Genomic DNA, 18345 nt, shown 5'->3' on the forward strand with positions numbered 1-18345 from the left:
AGTACCAAAAATTAGTACCACTTATTGATATGGATGTTCAAACTGTTCAAACAATAAAGATAAACCAGTGCTTCCTTTGAATTATAGCAATGTAGCTTAAGAATGCACATCCATACAAAAACCAGTGCCTCCTTTGAGTTATAGCAATGTAGCTTAACAATGAACATCCCTATCACTGTTGGGAATGACCAGATGAATCCAGTGAGAGGAAAAATATATGACATGTTACTAAGGTACCTAACCCCATACATATATTTCTTCAGAAAAGGAGATTCTTCCTCACTAAAAAAATTCGGAGCTACAATTGATGACAAAGTTCCCTATTGTTTACCATACATATTTTTTAGGAAAAAATGATAAGAATATATACTCCCACCTTTGTCCGGTTCCCTTTTAATGGTCCTAAGTTTTAACTAATTGATATTACTCCAAGCTTTCTAGGGTATCTTCTTTTATTAATTGTTTACTCCTCAGCAGCTTCTGAATGCCTTTTCAGTCATGAAAGCGACTTATCCTTGGGAGGTAAGGAGAGAGTTCAGACCATCGCTACCACCTCCAAGCGTCTCAGGCCGCCGGGACGAAATCTCAAGGAAACCATGGAGCAAGATATAGTTCTTCCGGTAGAAGTAGAACTGATACCCATCCGCAACGAATCTCCACCTAGGAGACAGAGGCATATTTCCAGGAGAGAGGACATCCAGGCACAAAGATGCAACACCTGAGCATCGAGAGCCCACGTCGGTGAGCAGAGAGCCCACGCCTTATCACCGTGAGGAATACATTGTACAATCTCCGCAACAGGGATGATAGGTACGACGGATACAGATCTTATCAAGACCCAACCAAGCGTACCATCCATCCTAAAGATTCGCCACTATGCCGAGGCATCCTGGAGCAGCCCATGGAAAAGGTAAAAATGCCGACAAGCAAGTACAACGGCACCACAGATCCCGAAAACCATTCTACCGCTTTCGAGCAACACATGATGTTGTACTCAGATTCAGACGCAATGTGGTGCAAGGTGTTCCAAACCACCCTGTCAGGAGTTGCGGCTGATTGGTACAAGAAATTACCTGCAGGGTCGATATTTAGTTTCAGGCAGATACATGAGGATTTTGTGAGACGTTTTATCAGTAAGGTGGAGAGGAAGAAGACATCTGGAGAACTGATGTCGATTTCACATAAGCATAAGGAACCTTTAAGAGAGTACTTGACCCGTTTCAACAATGAATCCATCACCATACCCGATTTCCAGCAGGAGATAACAGTTTTGGCCCTGTTGAGAGGAATGCAAGACTGCGAGCTTAAGAAATATCTAGGGAGGAAATCGTTTACCACCCTAGGGGAGGATTTGAAGAAAGCAAACGAATACATCAGGAGCGATGAGTTAATGCTGATATCACATCCGACGATGGGAGGACAGACAGCCCCACCTGCTAGAAAAGATCAGCCTCCATCACATCAACGGAGTTATCGGAAGGACAACAAAAAAAAAAGAAAATTACCAGCAAATAGGAGGTTTTCAAAGTAGACAGTCGGTAGGAGCGTACCAGGTTTATACCCCACTCAACACCGCTAGAGCTACTATCTATGTAGTGGATAGGTCAGCCGCTTGGAGAAAGCCGTTACCATTGGATACTCCAGGTAACTCAAAAAACTTTTGTGTTTTCCATAACGATCACGGTCATTACACAGAACATTGTAAAGAGCTGAGGGATAACATCGAAGAGCTGGTAAGAAACAGATATATGTCCCAGTACAATGCCCGTCAAGACCATAGCAGTGGAAATAGTAGACAACAGAGCCAGCAACATCATGTCCCCTATGTCCCCACTCAGTCAGGATATTCTCAGCCTGCTAGTAGAATTGAGCAAGCACCACCAACTAGACAGGAGATTCGATCCCAACTAGAGTCGAGTAGAGACGGGGCTGATAGGGGAAAGAAGCCTACTGTTTGGGTCATCTCAAGAGGGCCAATACACGGAGGCACGATCATCGGGTCAACTCGGGTCGCCGGTTTGTCAAGATCAGCATGCGTCTCCTTGTCTACAGAAGTCAACTCCGCACACTCATTAGAAATCTTCTAAGGAGTTTTCTCTTGAGACTTATCAGCAGATGGAGGCAGAGGCCCGGTCAGACGAGAACGAGTTTGACGCTGGAAGGGAACTTGACGGTCACTACACCTGCCAACCAAAGACGCACCACTACCACAGTCCAAAGATTGCATACTCCCGGCCAAATCAGACTCGCTGACAGAATGGGTAGTTACAAAAAGTGGCTTGGGGGAAACACTGACACTCCAGCTACCGACAGGGCGGGAAGCTGGTTCACGAATAGTAAGCGGTTTAGGGGCCGGTATGAAACTCAACACTCTGGTTTTCTTGACGGGAGACTCACTCACAGGTTCCTCCCTACTTAGAGAACGTTTCTTGTTAGCCTTGGCCGCGTAGGTAGAGAGGATGGAAAACACGCCTCTCGGATTGGGAGGAGCGTTGGTAGTGGGACGACCGTCTTTTCCTAAACCAAGAGTGGTGAACTCGAGAGTGTGCAAGCCTGACACGATAAAGAAAAACAAGAAAGAAAATAGGCACTCATATGGAGTAAAGAGAACAAGAAACCATTGTTATACTTGAGCAATAAAAAGGGGGATATGGCTATCAACTCACGTCCATACCAAGAAAATGGGTATGGCACAAGACGATATCAGACAATGGCCCATTTTTCAATATATACTTAGCAGGGGGCAGCCAATATTTAGGAACATAGACGGTCTTTAGCAGACCAGTATCAATATGGTTACATGAAACAAATCGGTGCGCCCTTTTCTCCCTAAAACCCAAATCTCGATCATGATAATGATTCATATGAGGACGAGGTAAGTGAAAACGGGTGCGGATTGGAAAGTTAGACGGAACCCGCAACCAGTAGAACATCTTCTCCCAGTCTTTGCAACTGGACAGTTTGGGATGCACAGTCATCTTGTTGGCCTTGGTGTAAAAAGAGCACCATCCAGACTTATATTCTTTTGATCGTAATTAACTATTTAACTTTTGATAGATGATAGGGTCATCGTTAAGCGTACAAAAGATAAAAACCTAACTTGTGTTAGGTTATGATACATATGACAATTCATAAATCATGCGGAAAAACCATTTAGCCAGGAATACATATTATTTACACATAATCATATAGCACAGTTTAGATGCATACTCTTTGTTGCGTGCCTTCCCTAGCTGCGCCCGAACCGAACAAGAACAAGTCTTTAGGACTCCAAGTGTCGTCCCTCCGTAGATAGTCCACAGCACGTCCGGATCCGCCTTAAGATTGACCAACTAGAATCGCCCTTAAGGTACTAATAATTTCGGCACTCTTAGGCAAGGTATGTGACTGAATTTTTCTCTCAAAAACTCACTTTGAATACTTGAATAATCTATGTAAATATGTGACCCTAGGCACCTATTTATAGAGTTATGGAAAAGGTTTTGGAATCCTATTAGGATACTAATTTATTTAATTATAATCCTACTAGGACTCTAATTAAATAATCATTATCTAATAGTTTTAGGATTTAATCATATTTCGAATCCCGATTGCTTTAGGATTCCCGCACAAGCATTGCACGAGCACCGTACACCCGCGCAAGCCTTGCGGCCCACGCTAGGCGCACAGCGCTCGGCCCACTGCTGTGCTCTCGCGCGCGCGCCCCAGGCCTTGGCTGGGCCTGGCCTTGCGCTGGGCCTGGTCGAGGTTTGGCATGCGATGGTGCGTGTTGGCTCGCTGGGCGATGGCCTGGCTTCGTGCTGGGCCTTCGTCTAGCGGGCCTCGTCCGATGCTAATTCGTACGATACGCTTCCGATTAAATTCCCGATTCCGGAATTCATTTCCGATACGAACAATATTTAATATTTCCGATTCCGGAATCAATTTCCGTTTCGAACAAATATTTAATATTTCCGTTTCCGGAATTATTTTCCGATTCCGATAATATTTCCGATTCTGACAATATTTCCGTTTCCGGCAATATTTCCGATTCTGGCAATATTTCCATTTCCGATAATATTTTCCGATACGTGCCATGTTTCCGTTTCCGGCAACATCTACGACTTGGATAATATTTATATTTCCGATACGATCCATATTTCCGTTTCCGGCAATATCATCGTTTCCGGAGTATTCATTTCTTGCCTGTGACGATCTCAGCTCCCACTGAAACCAAGATCCGTCGATTCCGAATATCCATAGATGGAGTATTTAATGCCATTAAATACTTGATCCGTTTACGTACTATTTGTGTGACCCTACGGGTTCAGTCAAGAGTAAGCTGTGGATTAATATCATTAATTCCACTTGAACTGAAGCGGCCTCTAGCTAGGCATTCAGCTCACTTGATCTCACTGAATTATTAACTTGTTAATTCATACTGAACCGCATTTATTAGACTTAACGTTGAATGCATACTTGGACCAAGGGCATTATTTCCTTCAGTCTCCCACTTGTCCTTAGGGACAAGTGTGCATTTCCTAATTCCTTTGTCGCTCGATGCTTGCTCTTGAACATAAGGTAAGAGTTGTCATCCTTATTATGTCCAGAGGTGTTCCTCGATTTCAGAGTTCAACTGATCAAATAAACAGATAATCATAGCCTATGATTCATCCGAGCACGGCCATGCATTTCACAGTTTCTAGCTCTCCGAGTGGCCTTGTACCACTTTTAAGCATCTCATCCCGATTTATGGGAGGACAATCCCAATCTTGCGATCTTGAGATTAGACTTCGTTTGATAGGTGATTACCTGAGCGTTGCCTTTATAGCCTCCTTTTTGTTAGGTTATGATACATATGACATTACATAGATCATGCGGAAACAACCATTAACCCAGGACAACATATTATTTACACATAATCATATAGCATAATTTAGATGCATACTCTTTGTTGCGTGCCCTCCCTAGCTGCGCCCGAACCGAACAAGAACAAGTCTTTTAGGACTCCAAGTGTCGTCCCTCCGTAGATAGTCCACAGCACGTCCGGATCCGCCTTAAGATTGACCAACTAGAATCGCCCTTAAGGTACTAGAAAATTTCGGCACTTTATGAGCAAGATGTGTGTTTTAATTTTCTCTCAAAAACTCACTTTTTGAATACTTTGAAACTTGTGTATAAATTATGACCCCTAGGCCTTTATTTATAGAGTTATGGAAAAGGAATCGTAATCCTAGTAGGATACGAATTAATTGAAATTAGAATCCTACATGAATTCTATTTAATTAATTTATCCAATTAGGAATAGAAATTTAATCATACACTGACTCTTGTAGATTCAGGAATCACGCATGAGCACAAACTCACACACACACGGCAGCCACAAGGGCTGCCCATGCGCGTGCGAGCAGCAGCCCCGCGCAGCACGGCCCACGCATCCGTGGCCCTTGGCGCGCGCTGGGCCTGCCTTGCGGTAGGCCTGGGCGCTGCCTTGGCTGGGCTTGTGGTGCGCATGCTTGCTGGGCGATGGCCCCAGCTTCGTGCTGGGCCTTCGTCCGGCAAGCCTCGTCCGATGCTAATTCGTACGATACGCTTCCGTTTAAATTTCCATTTCCGGAATCTATTTCCGATACGAACAATATTTAATATTTCCGATTCCGGAATTAATTTCCGTTTCGAACAAATATTTAATATTTCCGTTTCCGGAATTATTTTCCGATTCCGGTAATATTTCCGATTCTGACAATATTTCCGTTTCCGGCAATATTTCCGATTCTGGTAATATTACCATTTCCAATAATATTTTCCGATACGTACCATGTTTCCGTTTCCGGCAACATCTACGACTTGGATAATATTCATATTTCCGATACGATCCATATTTCCGTTTCCGGCAATATCATCGTTTCCGGAGTATTCATTTCTTGCCTGTGACGATCTTAGCTCCCACTGAAACCAAGATCCGTCGGTTCCGAATATTCATAGATGGAGTATTTAATGCCATTAAATACTTGATCCGTTTACGTACTATTTGTGTGACCCTACGGGTTCAGTCAAGAGTAAGCTGTGGATTAATATCATTAATTCCACTTGAACTGAAGCGGCCTCTAGCTAGGCATTCAGCTCACTTGATCTCACTGAATTATTAACTTGTTAATTAATACTGAACCGCATTTATTAGACTTTAACATAGAATGCATACTTGGACCAAGGGCATTATTTCCTTCAGTCTCCCACTTGTCCTTAGGGACAAGTGTGCATTTCCTAATTCCTTTGTCGCTCGATGCTTGCTCTTGAACATAAGGTAAGAGTTGTCATCCTTATTATGTCCAGAGGTGTTCCTCGGTTTCAGAGTTCAACTGATCAAATAAACAGATAATCATAGCCTATGATTCATCCGAGCACGGCCATGCATTTCACAGTTTCTAGCTCTCCGAGTGGCCTTGTACAACTTTTAAGCATCTCATCCCGATTTATGGGAGGACAATCCCAATCTTGCGATCTTGAGATTAGACTTTGTTTGATAGGTGATTACCTGAGCGTTGCCTTTATAGCCTCCTTTTACGGTGCGACGGTTGGTCAACGTCAAAGCAACCAGTTCTCAAACAAGTAATCTCAAATCACTCAGGTATTGAGGATTTAGTGTCTAATAATTTAATGAAATTTACTCATGACAGATTTTCATCTCTTACAGTAAAGTTTCATAGGTCTTGTCCGATACTAGTCTTCCCAAAGTAAGTATCTATGCAAATGATTATGATATTGCCATGTCCACATAGTTCAAGAAACAGAACTACTAGTCATCTTGCATTCTAATCGTCTAACGTTTTCTATGCGTCCAATTTTATAGAAAACTCCGATTAGGGACCATTTTCAACCTTTGACATTCAAGTTCACTTGATAGACATTTCTTAGTCACAGGACTGGTCCTGACAGTCTATCTTGAATATATCGTCAAGTTGAAGGGACTCATCATTTAATAAACCACAAATTAAATGGAAAAATGAATTTCTTTCATTTATTGTGAATGATTAACCAATAATGTTTTACAAAGATTTAAACTCTAAAACTTTAAAACATTAAACAGAGACATCAAAGCCATTCTCCAATATGCTTGATTCCCATAGCTGCAGTGTGCGAGTTGTGCTTCGCTTGCGGCAGAGGTTTAGTTAATGGATCTGATATGTTGTCATCAGTTCCAATTTTGCTTATCTCGACTTCTTTTCTTTCAACGAACTCTCGTAGAAGGTGAAATCTACGAAGTACATGCTTGACTCTCTGGTGGTGTCTAGGCTCTTTTGCCTGTGCAATAGCTCCGTTATTATCACAATACAGGGCTATTGGTCCTTTAATGGAGGGGACTACACCAAGTTCTCCTATGAACTTCCTTAGCCATATAGCTTCCTTTGCTGCTTCATGTGCAGCAATGTACTCCGCTTCAGTTGTAGAATCCGCAATGGTGCTTTGCTTAGCACTTTTCCAGCTTACTGCTCCTCCGTTGAGGCAGAAGACAAACCCAGACTGTGATCTGAAATCATCTTTGTCGGTTTGGAAACTTGCGTCCGTATAGCCTTTAACAATTAATTCATCATCTCCACCATAGACCAGGAAGTCATCTTTGTGCCTTTTCAGGTATTTCAGAATGTTCTTGGCAGCAGTCCAATGCGCCTCTCCTGGGTCTGACTGGTATCTGCTCGTAGCACTGAGTGCGTACGCAACATCCGGGCGTGTACATATCATAGCATACATTATTGAACCAATCAATGATGCATAGGGAATCCCATTCATTCGTCTACGCTCATCAAGTGTTTTTGGGCACTGAGTCTTGCTTAGAGTCATTCCATGAGACATGGGTAGGTAGCCTCGCTTGGAGTCCGCCATCTTGAACCTATCAAGCACCTTATTGATATAAGTGCTTTGACTAAGTCCAATCATCTTTTTAGATCTATCCCTGTAAATCTTGATGCCCAATATGTACTGTGCTTCTCCTAGATCCTTCATCGAAAAACATTTCCCAAGCCAAATCTTGACAGAGTTCAACATAGGAATGTCATTTCCGATAAGCAATATGTCGTCGACATATAATACTAGGAAAGCAATTTTGCTCCCACTGACCTTCTTGTATACACAAGATTCGTCCGCGTTCTTGATGAAACCAAAGTCACTGACTGCTTCATCAAAACGTATATTCCAGCTCCTGGATGCCTGCTTCAATCCGTAGATTGACTTCTTTAGCTTGCATACCTTTTTAGCATTCTTTGGATCCTCAAAACCTTCAGGCTGTGTCATAAACACAGTTTCTGTTAAAACGCCGTTTAAGAAAGCAGTTTTGACATCCATCTGCCATATTTCGTAATCGTAATATGCAGCGATTGCTAACATTATTCGAATAGACTTTAGCATTGCAACTGGTGAAAAGGTTTCATCGTAATCCACACCGTGGACTTGCCTGTAACCTTTTGCAACCAATCTAGCTTTGAAAACTTCAAGTTTCCCATCCTTGTCCTTTTTCAGTTTGAAAACCCATTTGCTTCCAATGGCTTGGTAGCCATCTGGCAAATCGACCAAATCCCATACTTGGTTTTCAGACATGGAGTCTAATTCAGATTGCATGGCTTCTTGCCATTGCTTGGAGCTAGGGCTCGTCATAGCTTGCTTGTAAGTCGCAGGTTCATCACTTTCAAGTAATAGAACGTCATAGCTCTCGTTCGTCAAAATACCTAAGTACCTTTCCGGTTGAGATCTATATCTTTGCGATCTACGCGGGGTAACATTTCTAGATTGACCATGATTCTCACCAGATTCTTCTAAAGATCTCTGAGTTTCATCCTGAATGTCATCTTGAGCATTCTCTAGAGTTTGTTGTTCGACTCGAATTTCTTCGAGGTCTACTTTTCTCCCACTTGTCATTTTGGAAATGTGATCTTTCTCCAAAAAGACACCATCTCGAGCAACAAACACTTTGTTCTCAGATGTATTGTAGAAGTAATACCCCTTTGTTTCCTTTGGATAGCCCACAAGGATACATTTGTCAGATTTTGGATGAAGTTTGTCTGAAATTAATCGTTTGACGTATACTTCACATCCCCAAATCTTAAGAAAAGACACATTTGGAGGCTTTCCAAACCATAATTCGTATGGAGTCTTTTCGACAGCTTTAGACGGAGCTCTATTTATAGTGAGTGCAGCTGTATTTAGTGCATGTCCCCAAAATTCTAATGGAAGTTCGGCCTGACCCATCATTGACCTGACCATGTCTAGCAAGGTTCTGTTCCTCCGTTCTGACACACCGTTCCATTGTGGTGTTCCAGGAGGAGTCAATTCTGATAGAATTCCACATTCTTTCAGATGGTCATCAAATTCATAGCTCAGATATTCACCGCCTCTATCAGACCGCAGTGCCTTGATCTTCTTGCCTAATTGATTCTCTACTTCACTCTGAAATTCCTTGAATTTGTCAAAGGATTCAGACTTATGCTTCATTAGGTAGACATAACCATACCTACTGAAGTCATCAGTGAAAGTGATAAAGTAGCTGAAACCACCTCTAGCATTTGTACTCATTGGTCCACATACATCTGTATGGATTAAACCCAATAGTTCATTTGCTCTTTCTCCAACTTTAGAGAAAGGTTGCTTTGTCATTTTGCCAAGTAAACATGATTCGCATTTACCATAATCCTCTAAGTCAAATGGTTCTAGAATTCCTTCTCTTTGAAGTCTTTCTAAGCGTTTCAAGTTTATATGGCCTAATCGACAATGCCACAGATAGGTGAGATCTGAATCATCCTTTTTGGCCTTTTTGGTATTTATGTTATATACTTGTTTGTCGTGATCTAATAAATAAAGTCCATTGACTAATCTAGCAGATCCATAAAACATCTCTTTAAAATAAAACGAACAACTATTGTCTTTTATTATAAAGGAAAATCCCTTAGCATCTAAGCAAGAAACTGAAATGATGTTTTTAGTAAGACTTGGAACATGGAAACATTCTTCCAGTTCCAAAACTAGCCCGGAGGGCAACGACAAATAGTAAGTTCCTACGGCTAATGCAGCAATCCGTGCTCCATTTCCCACTCGTAGGTCGACTTCACCCTTGCTTAACTTTCTACTTCTTCTTAGTCCCTGTGGATTGGAACATAAGTGTGAGCCACAACCTGTATCTAATACCCAAGAAGTTGAATTAGCAAGTATACAGTCTATAACGAAAATACCTGAAGATGGAACGACTGTTCCGTTCTTCTGATCTTCCTTTAGCTTTGGACATTCTCTTTTGTAATGGCCTATTCCATCACAATAAAGACAGCTTGATGTGGACTTGTCCTGCTTTGATTTAGCATTGCCCTTGGACTTTCCACCTTTCTTGAATGGTCTCTTTCTAGCCTTGAGTAAATCTTTGGCTTCACAGTCCAGTACTATTTCAGCCTTTCTGACAAGGTGAATAAATTCTGCAACTGTTTCTTCTCTTGGTTCACTTAGGTATTGTTGCTTGAAGCGACCAAACCCACTGTGTAGTGAATTGAGCAAGACAGAGACTGCCATCCTTTCGCTTATTGGTGTTCCTAGTAGACTTAGGCGATCAAAATATGAACACATAAGATCCACATGGAACCTCAGTGGGACGCCTACCCTCTGTTTAGTGCGAAGGAGCTGAACATGTGTTTCTTGGACCTCCATCCTATAACACCTGTTGGGAGAACTAACCTTTAGACCAGACATTGATTCAATCAACTCATGGACGTTCAGGTCCCTGTCCTCCGTACTTCCACGACAGATATCCCTCAGATTCTTGATGAGCGTAAAAGGTTCATAGGCTACAAACCTTCTAGCCCAATCATCAGGGATATTGTTCAGCATGAGACTCATAACCTTTTTGAGATCCGCATCCCAGGCGTAAAATCTCTCAGGGGTCATGTCTCTGGCATAGTAGCTTGGCATGGGATGTGACAGTACATACTCAAGTCCATTGAGTTTGACTATTTCAACTAGCTTAGCTTCCCATTCAAGAAAATTTGTCAGGTTCAGCTTGACCATAAGCTCAGAACCCATGATGATGTTTTGATTGTTGTTTGCCATATTAAAACTACAATTGAAAAGAATAAACAAATAAATAACCATTCACAGTTTCTCTTAATAAACTTAAATTCTAGCATACATGCATAATTCAATGTTTATTAAGCATTTTATTCAAGTTATGTGTTCCGGCAGGTGTGAATAAAATGATTCCAAGATCCTAAAATCATTGAAGAACTAAGCACAGTTTGTCGACTTAATCCTAGAACATCTTAGGTAAGCAAAAGCCTTTTGCTAATAGTCTAGAAACTATTCTTGGTTGATAGGTACGTCTAAGAACTTATTAGGTAAACCTATCGAATTTGCCACGACATAAAAGGACTCCTTACTTATATCGTTGAGTTTCACCAAAACTAACATGTACTCACAATTATTTGTGTACCTTGCCCCTTTAGGACCAATAAGTAACACCTCGCTGAGCGAAAACTATTACTAGATTGATGTAAAGGATATCCAAGCAAGTGTATATTTTGGCATGGCACCTTTTAACTCAATTTTTAAGTTTGGAACTTAAGGCTCTTACTATGTTGGTTAGATTTTAAGTGAACTAAAATCCTTAATCATGCAACATAATCAAGCTTTTGATCTCATGCATTTTAAGACATATTTAAAACAATAAATAACTTAAAACATGCATAAGATATTTGTGATCTAGTATGGCCCGACTTCATCTTGAAGCTTTGACTTCAAAGTCCGTCTTGAAAATCTCCGTGGGAGGCACCATTTTCTTCAAATAGGATAAGCTATAACTAATTACAACTATTTGATGGTTCGCAGACCATATTTGAATTGAAAAATAACTTTGGTACTTTAGACCAATTACATTCAAATTAATGGTACGCAGACCATATTTTCTATCCTATTTGGGCCATACTAGTCACTTCATAACCTGCAAAACAGTACATATACAATATATACCATTCACCCATTCATTATCATGAATGGCCCACATAGCTGGTTAGTAAAACACATTATGCATCACGTAAACATTTGCAGCAATTAATCAAGGGCACCAATAATCTACCAATTATTCAGTCCTTATTAATTCTAATCAAGTTGTTTTAACCTTAAGGATTTGTAGACCTAATCAAGAGTTTATGACTAAAAAGCGCTCCCACTTAAACCAATAAATTCATATGCTTTACCAATTTTAAACATAAAAATGTATTTCTAGTCCAACCGGAAACATACAAATTTAATTAAAATTTAAAGCTCATATAAATTTATAATTGAATCCAAAAATTTAATTTAATTTCAGTCGCATTTAAATTAATTTATGATTTTAATTTTAGTAAAATAATTAGAATAAATTCCATTTATTATAATTATAATATTCAAAATTAAAATCCAAAAATTAATTCAAATTATTAATTTTAAAATTAATTAAAATTACGTGAACTGAAATTTTCAAATTAAACATTCAAAACGATCTAATCGTAACGCAAACACCCTACGCGTTGCACGCCCATGGGCCGTACGCACACAGCCATTGCTGGCCATGTGCGCGCAGCCCATGCGCTCGTCGCATAGCTGCTGCTGTCCTATCGCAAGCCTCCGCACAGCGCCCCATCGCACGCGAGCTATCGCTCGTAGTGCGCGCGCGCGAGATCGCTCGCTGGGCGCGCGACATCGCTCGCTGGGCGCGCTGGCTCGCTCGCTGTGCGCGCGAGACATCGCTCGCTGGGGCGCGACATCGCTCGCTGGGCGGGCGACATCGCGCGCTGTGCGCGCGAGCCATCGCTCGCTGGGGCGAGCCATCGCTCGCTGGCGCGAGCCATCGCTCGCTGGCGCGCGACACCGCTCGCTGTGCGGGCGACATCGCGCGCTGTGCGCGCGAGTAATGCTGGGCGCAGCGCTCGTGGCACGCGAGCTTGCGCTCGCTGCGCGCGAGGCTGCGCGCCCTTGTGCGAGGCAGCGCGCGTTGTGGCGCAGCTCGCTTGCTGCCCACACGCGACTGCCTTGGCTCGCCCTTCGCCCATGCCCATTCGTTCATTGCTTGTGGCACACGACACAAGGCAGGGTTGCTGCCTTGTGCTCGTGCACTACGCCCTTGCTCATTGCATTCGTGCCGCACGGGCGACGAGCTCCCTTGCTCGTCGTCGCATGCCCGCATTATACAACACCCCTTAAGGGTAACACGAAGCGTCCATTGCTTCGTGCGTGCAAGTTATATGAACGAATCGCATATAAATTTAAAATTTATATTTAAAATTAATGACAAATTAATAAATATTATTAATTTCATAATTTTAGGGCGAAAAAATCGAAAATTTATTATCCAATTGATTTCCGATTGTTATGGATTCAAGTCTAGGTCATAAAAATTTAAAATTTATCGTAAATTTACAATTTTTATGGTGGTTTTTAATCATAGGTTTCTAATTAAATTACAATTAATTATGAAAATCAAATTAATTCTAAATTATTCTAATTTTCAACAAATTAATCATAATTACAAATTAGATTGCATAATTAACAAGACTAGGCATTCAAACTTGTTAAACATATGCAGTAGGTCAATCAAAAATTCAAGATTTATCAACAAGAATCGCAAATATTTAATTTAACATCTTAAATTTACGAAATTTTGCATTCGAAAAACTAAAACCTTCGAAAAGTCATAGTTAGGCTTCGAATTTGAGAATTCTGGGTTCGGCAGAAAAATATTATTTTTGTCAAAATTTTAGAATGCCTTTTACATGCGGAATTGACACAAAAATCACTCAATTCGGATGAGTAATGAAGAAACTGCCGAAAAACTGCGTACGTATAATTAAATAAACGCAATTTGCAATTAATTAACAATTACGAAAATTAATCACCCCTTTTAATTCTTGCAAATTTGTAATATTTAACCATGTTCATGCAATTTAGATTATGAAAATAATAAGGGGCTCGTGATACCACTGTTAGGTTATGATACATATGACATTACATAGATCATGCGGAAACAACCATTAACCCAGGACAACATATTATTTACACATAATCATATAGCATAATTTAGATGCATACTCTTTGTTGCGTGCCCTCCCTAGCTGCGCCCGAACCGAACAAGAACAAGTCTTTTAGGACTCCAAGTGTCGTCCCTCCGTAGATAGTCCACAGCACGTCCGGATCCGCCTTAAGATTGACCAACTAGAATCGCCCTTAAGGTACTAGAAAATTTCGGCACTTTATGAGCAAGATGTGTGTTTTAATTTTCTCTCAAAAACTCACTTTTTGAATACTTTGAAACTTGTGTATAAATTATGACCCCTAGGCCTTTATTTATAGAGTTATGGAAAAGGAATCGTAATCCTAGTAGGATACGAATTAATTGAAATTAGAATCCTACATGAATTCTATTTAATTAATTTATCCAATTAGGAATAGAAATTTAATCATACACTGACTCTTGTAGATTCAGGAATCACGCATGAGCACAAACTCACACACACACGGCAGCCACAAGGGCTGCCCATGCGCGTGCGAGCAGCAGCCCCGCGCAGCACGGCCCACGCATCCGTGGCCCTTGGCGCGCGCTGGGCCTGCCTTGCGGTAGGCCTGGGCGCTGCCTTGGCTGGGCTTGTGGTGCGCATGCTTGCTGGGCGATGGCCCCAGCTTCGTGCTGGGCCTTCGTCCGGCAAGCCTCGTCCGATGCTAATTCGTACGATACGCTTCCGTTTAAATTTCCATTTCCGGAATCTATTTCCGATACGAACAATATTTAATATTTCCGATTCCGGAATTAATTTCCGTTTCGAACAAATATTTAATATTTCCGTTTCCGGAATTATTTTCCGATTCCGGTAATATTTCCGATTCTGACAATATTTCCGTTTCCGGCAATATTTCCGATTCTGGTAATATTACCATTTCCAATAATATTTTCCGATACGTACCATGTTTCCGTTTCCGGCAACATCTACGACTTGGATAATATTCATATTTCCGATACGATCCATATTTCCGTTTCCGGCAATATCATCGTTTCCGGAGTATTCATTTCTTGCCTGTGACGATCTTAGCTCCCACTGAAACCAAGATCTGTCGGTTCCGAATATTCATAGATGGAGTATTTAATGCCATTAAATACTTGATCCGTTTACGTACTATTTGTGTGACCCTACGGGTTCAGTCAAGAGTAAGCTGTGGATTAATATCATTAATTCCACTTGACCTGAAGCGGCCTCTAGCTAGGCATTCAGCTCACTTGATCTCACTGAATTATTAACTTGTTAATTAATACTGAACCGCATTTATTAGACTTTAACATAGAATGCATACTTGGACCAAGGGCATTATTTCCTTCACTTTTACGGTGCGACGGTTGGTCAACGTCAAAGCAACCAGTTCTCAAACAAGTAATCTCAAATCACTCAGGTATTGAGGATTTAGTGTCTAATAATTTTAATGAAATTTACTTATGACAGATTTTCATCTCTTACAGTAAAGTTTCATAGGTCTTGTCCTATACTAGTCTTCCCAAAGTAAGTATCTATGCAAATGATTATGACATTGCCATGTCCACATAGTTCAAGAAACAGAACTACTAGTCATCTTGCATTCTAATCGTCTAACGTTTTCTATGCATTCAATTTTATAGAAAACTCCGACTAGGGACCATTTTCAACCTTTGACATTCAAGTTCACTTGATAGACATTTCTTAGTCACAGGACTGGTCCTGACAGTCTATCTTGAATATATCGTCAAATTGAAGGGACTCATCATTTAATACTAAACCAAGATTAAATGGAATATGAAAATTCATTTCATATATGATAAATGTTCAACCCCAATGTTTTACCACCATGGGCCTCAAACCCATCTTCTAAAACAGTTCATGGAATTCAAAGCTATGCTTGATTTCCAGTGCTACAATGTGAGTGTTGTTTCTCACTTGTTGCATAGGTTTAGTTATCATGCTTTGCCAATCTTAATATCCTTTTCATCGAATGTTCTTCGAGATAGATGATAAGATCTTTTGAGTATGTTTATTATGTGATCTAGTCTTTCTTACTTCAAGAGTGGTTCTACGCATTTTTCAATGAAGAACCATCAAGCCAGCAGACATGTGATCTACCTAAGTTCAGTGAAGAACTCTTTAATATAAACAACCCTGTTTTATTGCTTCTTAGGCAATAAGTACTTTTACTTAACTTTATAGGTTGCTAGTGATGCTTTGTTTGGAATTACTTATCCAAGCAGTTCACAGATATGTGGATTACTTTCCAACTGTATCTTAGAACATAGAAATTAATATTTTAATATCCCACGCAACAACTCATGGTCTCCAATCCATGTTGCCATTTCAAAACACGATGCTCTATAGCTCGTCCTTATCAATGGTTAACTCCAAAGGGTCTTGCTTGATCCTTTGCCAGTGTTTATGCGTGTAGCATCAATATTTAGCATATCTTTATTTCCTTGAATCAAGAACTATTCCTATGTACCTTTTCAAGTACCACAAGTATTCTTGATCTCAATCTAGTTGATCTTCTCTTAGATCAATAGAGATTGGTATATGTTCGTCATGCCTAAAGTCATACGATACGTTTTTGGCGATCCTCATATTATATCATACATGATAAATTCTTTTGCAGAATAATTCCCAATTGAATTCTATTCATGTAACTTTAGCTTATCTAGTTTCAGTAGATACTAAATTCAGCTAAATTCTTTGACATATAATATAGGTTAAGAATCTTATTTAGACTCTTTGATGTTTAACTTAGTAAATGCTTATACATAGTTCAAACATCCTTTACTTAGATTTATTCACATGGGTCGAATATCTCCAATGGAGACTTTCGTGTTTGATTTAGTAAATGCCATTACTTAATCCAAAACAATATCATAAGATCTTTGTAAATAGATCTTAATACCCAGTATGTGCTAAGTTTCGCCATGGTCCATCATTGATGAATAATCTCAAATCTAAGTCATTAGCATTTGAATGTTATTTTACAATAGAGAGATATGTGTATGATACACATAGGACCAATTAAGTTTTTATGTACTCCCACTAAACTTCTTATATATCTATAAGAATCATGTATATTTTATGAAACTAAAATACTTATTAGCTTCATTAAAATATAATTCCAATCCCCAATTGCTTGCTTAAATCTGTACTTAGATTTTATAAGCTAGCTTTCTCTTTCAAGCATTTATTTGGATCCACAAATCCTATGACATACCATGTACATAGTTTATTCCAACATTTGATTGAGGAATACTTTTTGTCATCCAATTGCTATATGTACCAATATGCAATCATTGCTTGAATTATAGACTTGAGCATTACGATTATGCATGAGGTTTCAACACAATTCACACCATGAATTTGCTTGTAACCTTTAGCAACTAATCTCGCTTTGTGTGTGAACACAATTTCATGTTTGATGGTTTTTATCCTTAAAACAAACTTGCAACCAATAGGTGTGAACCTATTCTTGCAAATCAACAAAAATTCAATTTTGTCATCAAAACATTGAGTATGTTTTATGGCCTCTAACCATTTAAAACATTTGAGTCTATATATGGCCTCTAACCATTTTAGGGAATCTAGGTTTCGTCATAGCTTTCTTACAAGTCACAAACTCATTAATCTACATGATAATAGTTTGACTGCAAGTTGTAGGTTTCTTCACTATCTAATTGAAGAATTGCATAGTTTCAGTGACCTGAACTCCATGTTTCTTCACTATCTAATAGAAGAATCTCATAGTTTCAGTGACTTGAACTCTATGCCTACTTGGGTATAGAACATCAAACAATAGAATATCAACAGGCACTTTGAGAGTCCTTTGAATATTCTAAATATTCAACAGGCACTTTGAGAGTCCTTTGAATATTCTATTCTCTTTGAAGCACTTGTACAGTCTTCTAAGAGATGTCTATTCTTTAAAGCCACTTCTAAAGTCCTTAAAGAATAAATTCGATTTTCTGAAGCACTTCGAAAAGCCTCCGGAATGTCCGTTTATGTTTGTTGTTCGCCTCGAAGACTTTCGAGGTCTATTTTCTCCCACTTGTCATTTTGGAAACGAATCTCCAAAAGGACATTATTTCGAGAAAACAAACATTATGTTCTCAAAAATTCGTGGTAGAAGTATTACTAAGAGGTTCGCGCGTTTCTCTCTCTAGTTTTTCTCTCCTGCTCTGCAGTGACGCCATGGCTAGAAAAGCTAAAGCTCGGACGAAAGCAACAACATCGAACCAGGAACACACTAATAATCAATCAAAGGGACCTTCTGCGAAGATACTGGATGATCTTAGCCATGAAATGGAAGCTCTGGACCCCTTGA

At 40.1% G+C, this 18345-nt stretch overlaps 1 protein-coding gene across 1 annotated transcript; it reads left to right on the forward strand.

Moving 5' to 3' along the window:
- The first annotated feature begins 916 nt into the window (after positions 1-916).
- LOC130471339 (uncharacterized) lies at positions 917-2087 on the forward strand. Its single transcript, XM_056841400.1, has 2 exons — positions 917-1469; positions 1597-2087. The coding sequence occupies exons 1-2, from the start codon at positions 917-919 to the stop codon at positions 2085-2087; spliced, it is 1044 nt and encodes a 347-aa protein (XP_056697378.1).
- Positions 2088-18345: the final 16258 nt, after the last annotated feature.

This window comes from Spinacia oleracea, chromosome 4 (assembly GCF_020520425.1).
Source record: "Spinacia oleracea cultivar Varoflay chromosome 4, BTI_SOV_V1, whole genome shotgun sequence".
NCBI lineage: Eukaryota > Viridiplantae > Streptophyta > Magnoliopsida > Caryophyllales > Amaranthaceae > Spinacia > Spinacia oleracea.

Excerpts from the sequence above, each read along its gene's own strand:
- LOC130471339 (XM_056841400.1), top strand. The coding sequence starts at position 917 with ATGCCGACAAGCAAGTACAACGGCACCACAGATCCCGAAAACCATTCT. Across the intron at positions 1,470-1,596 it reads GCCTCCATCACATCAACGGA|TGGATAGGTCAGCCGCTTGG; the intron begins GTTATCGGAAGG and ends CTATCTATGTAG.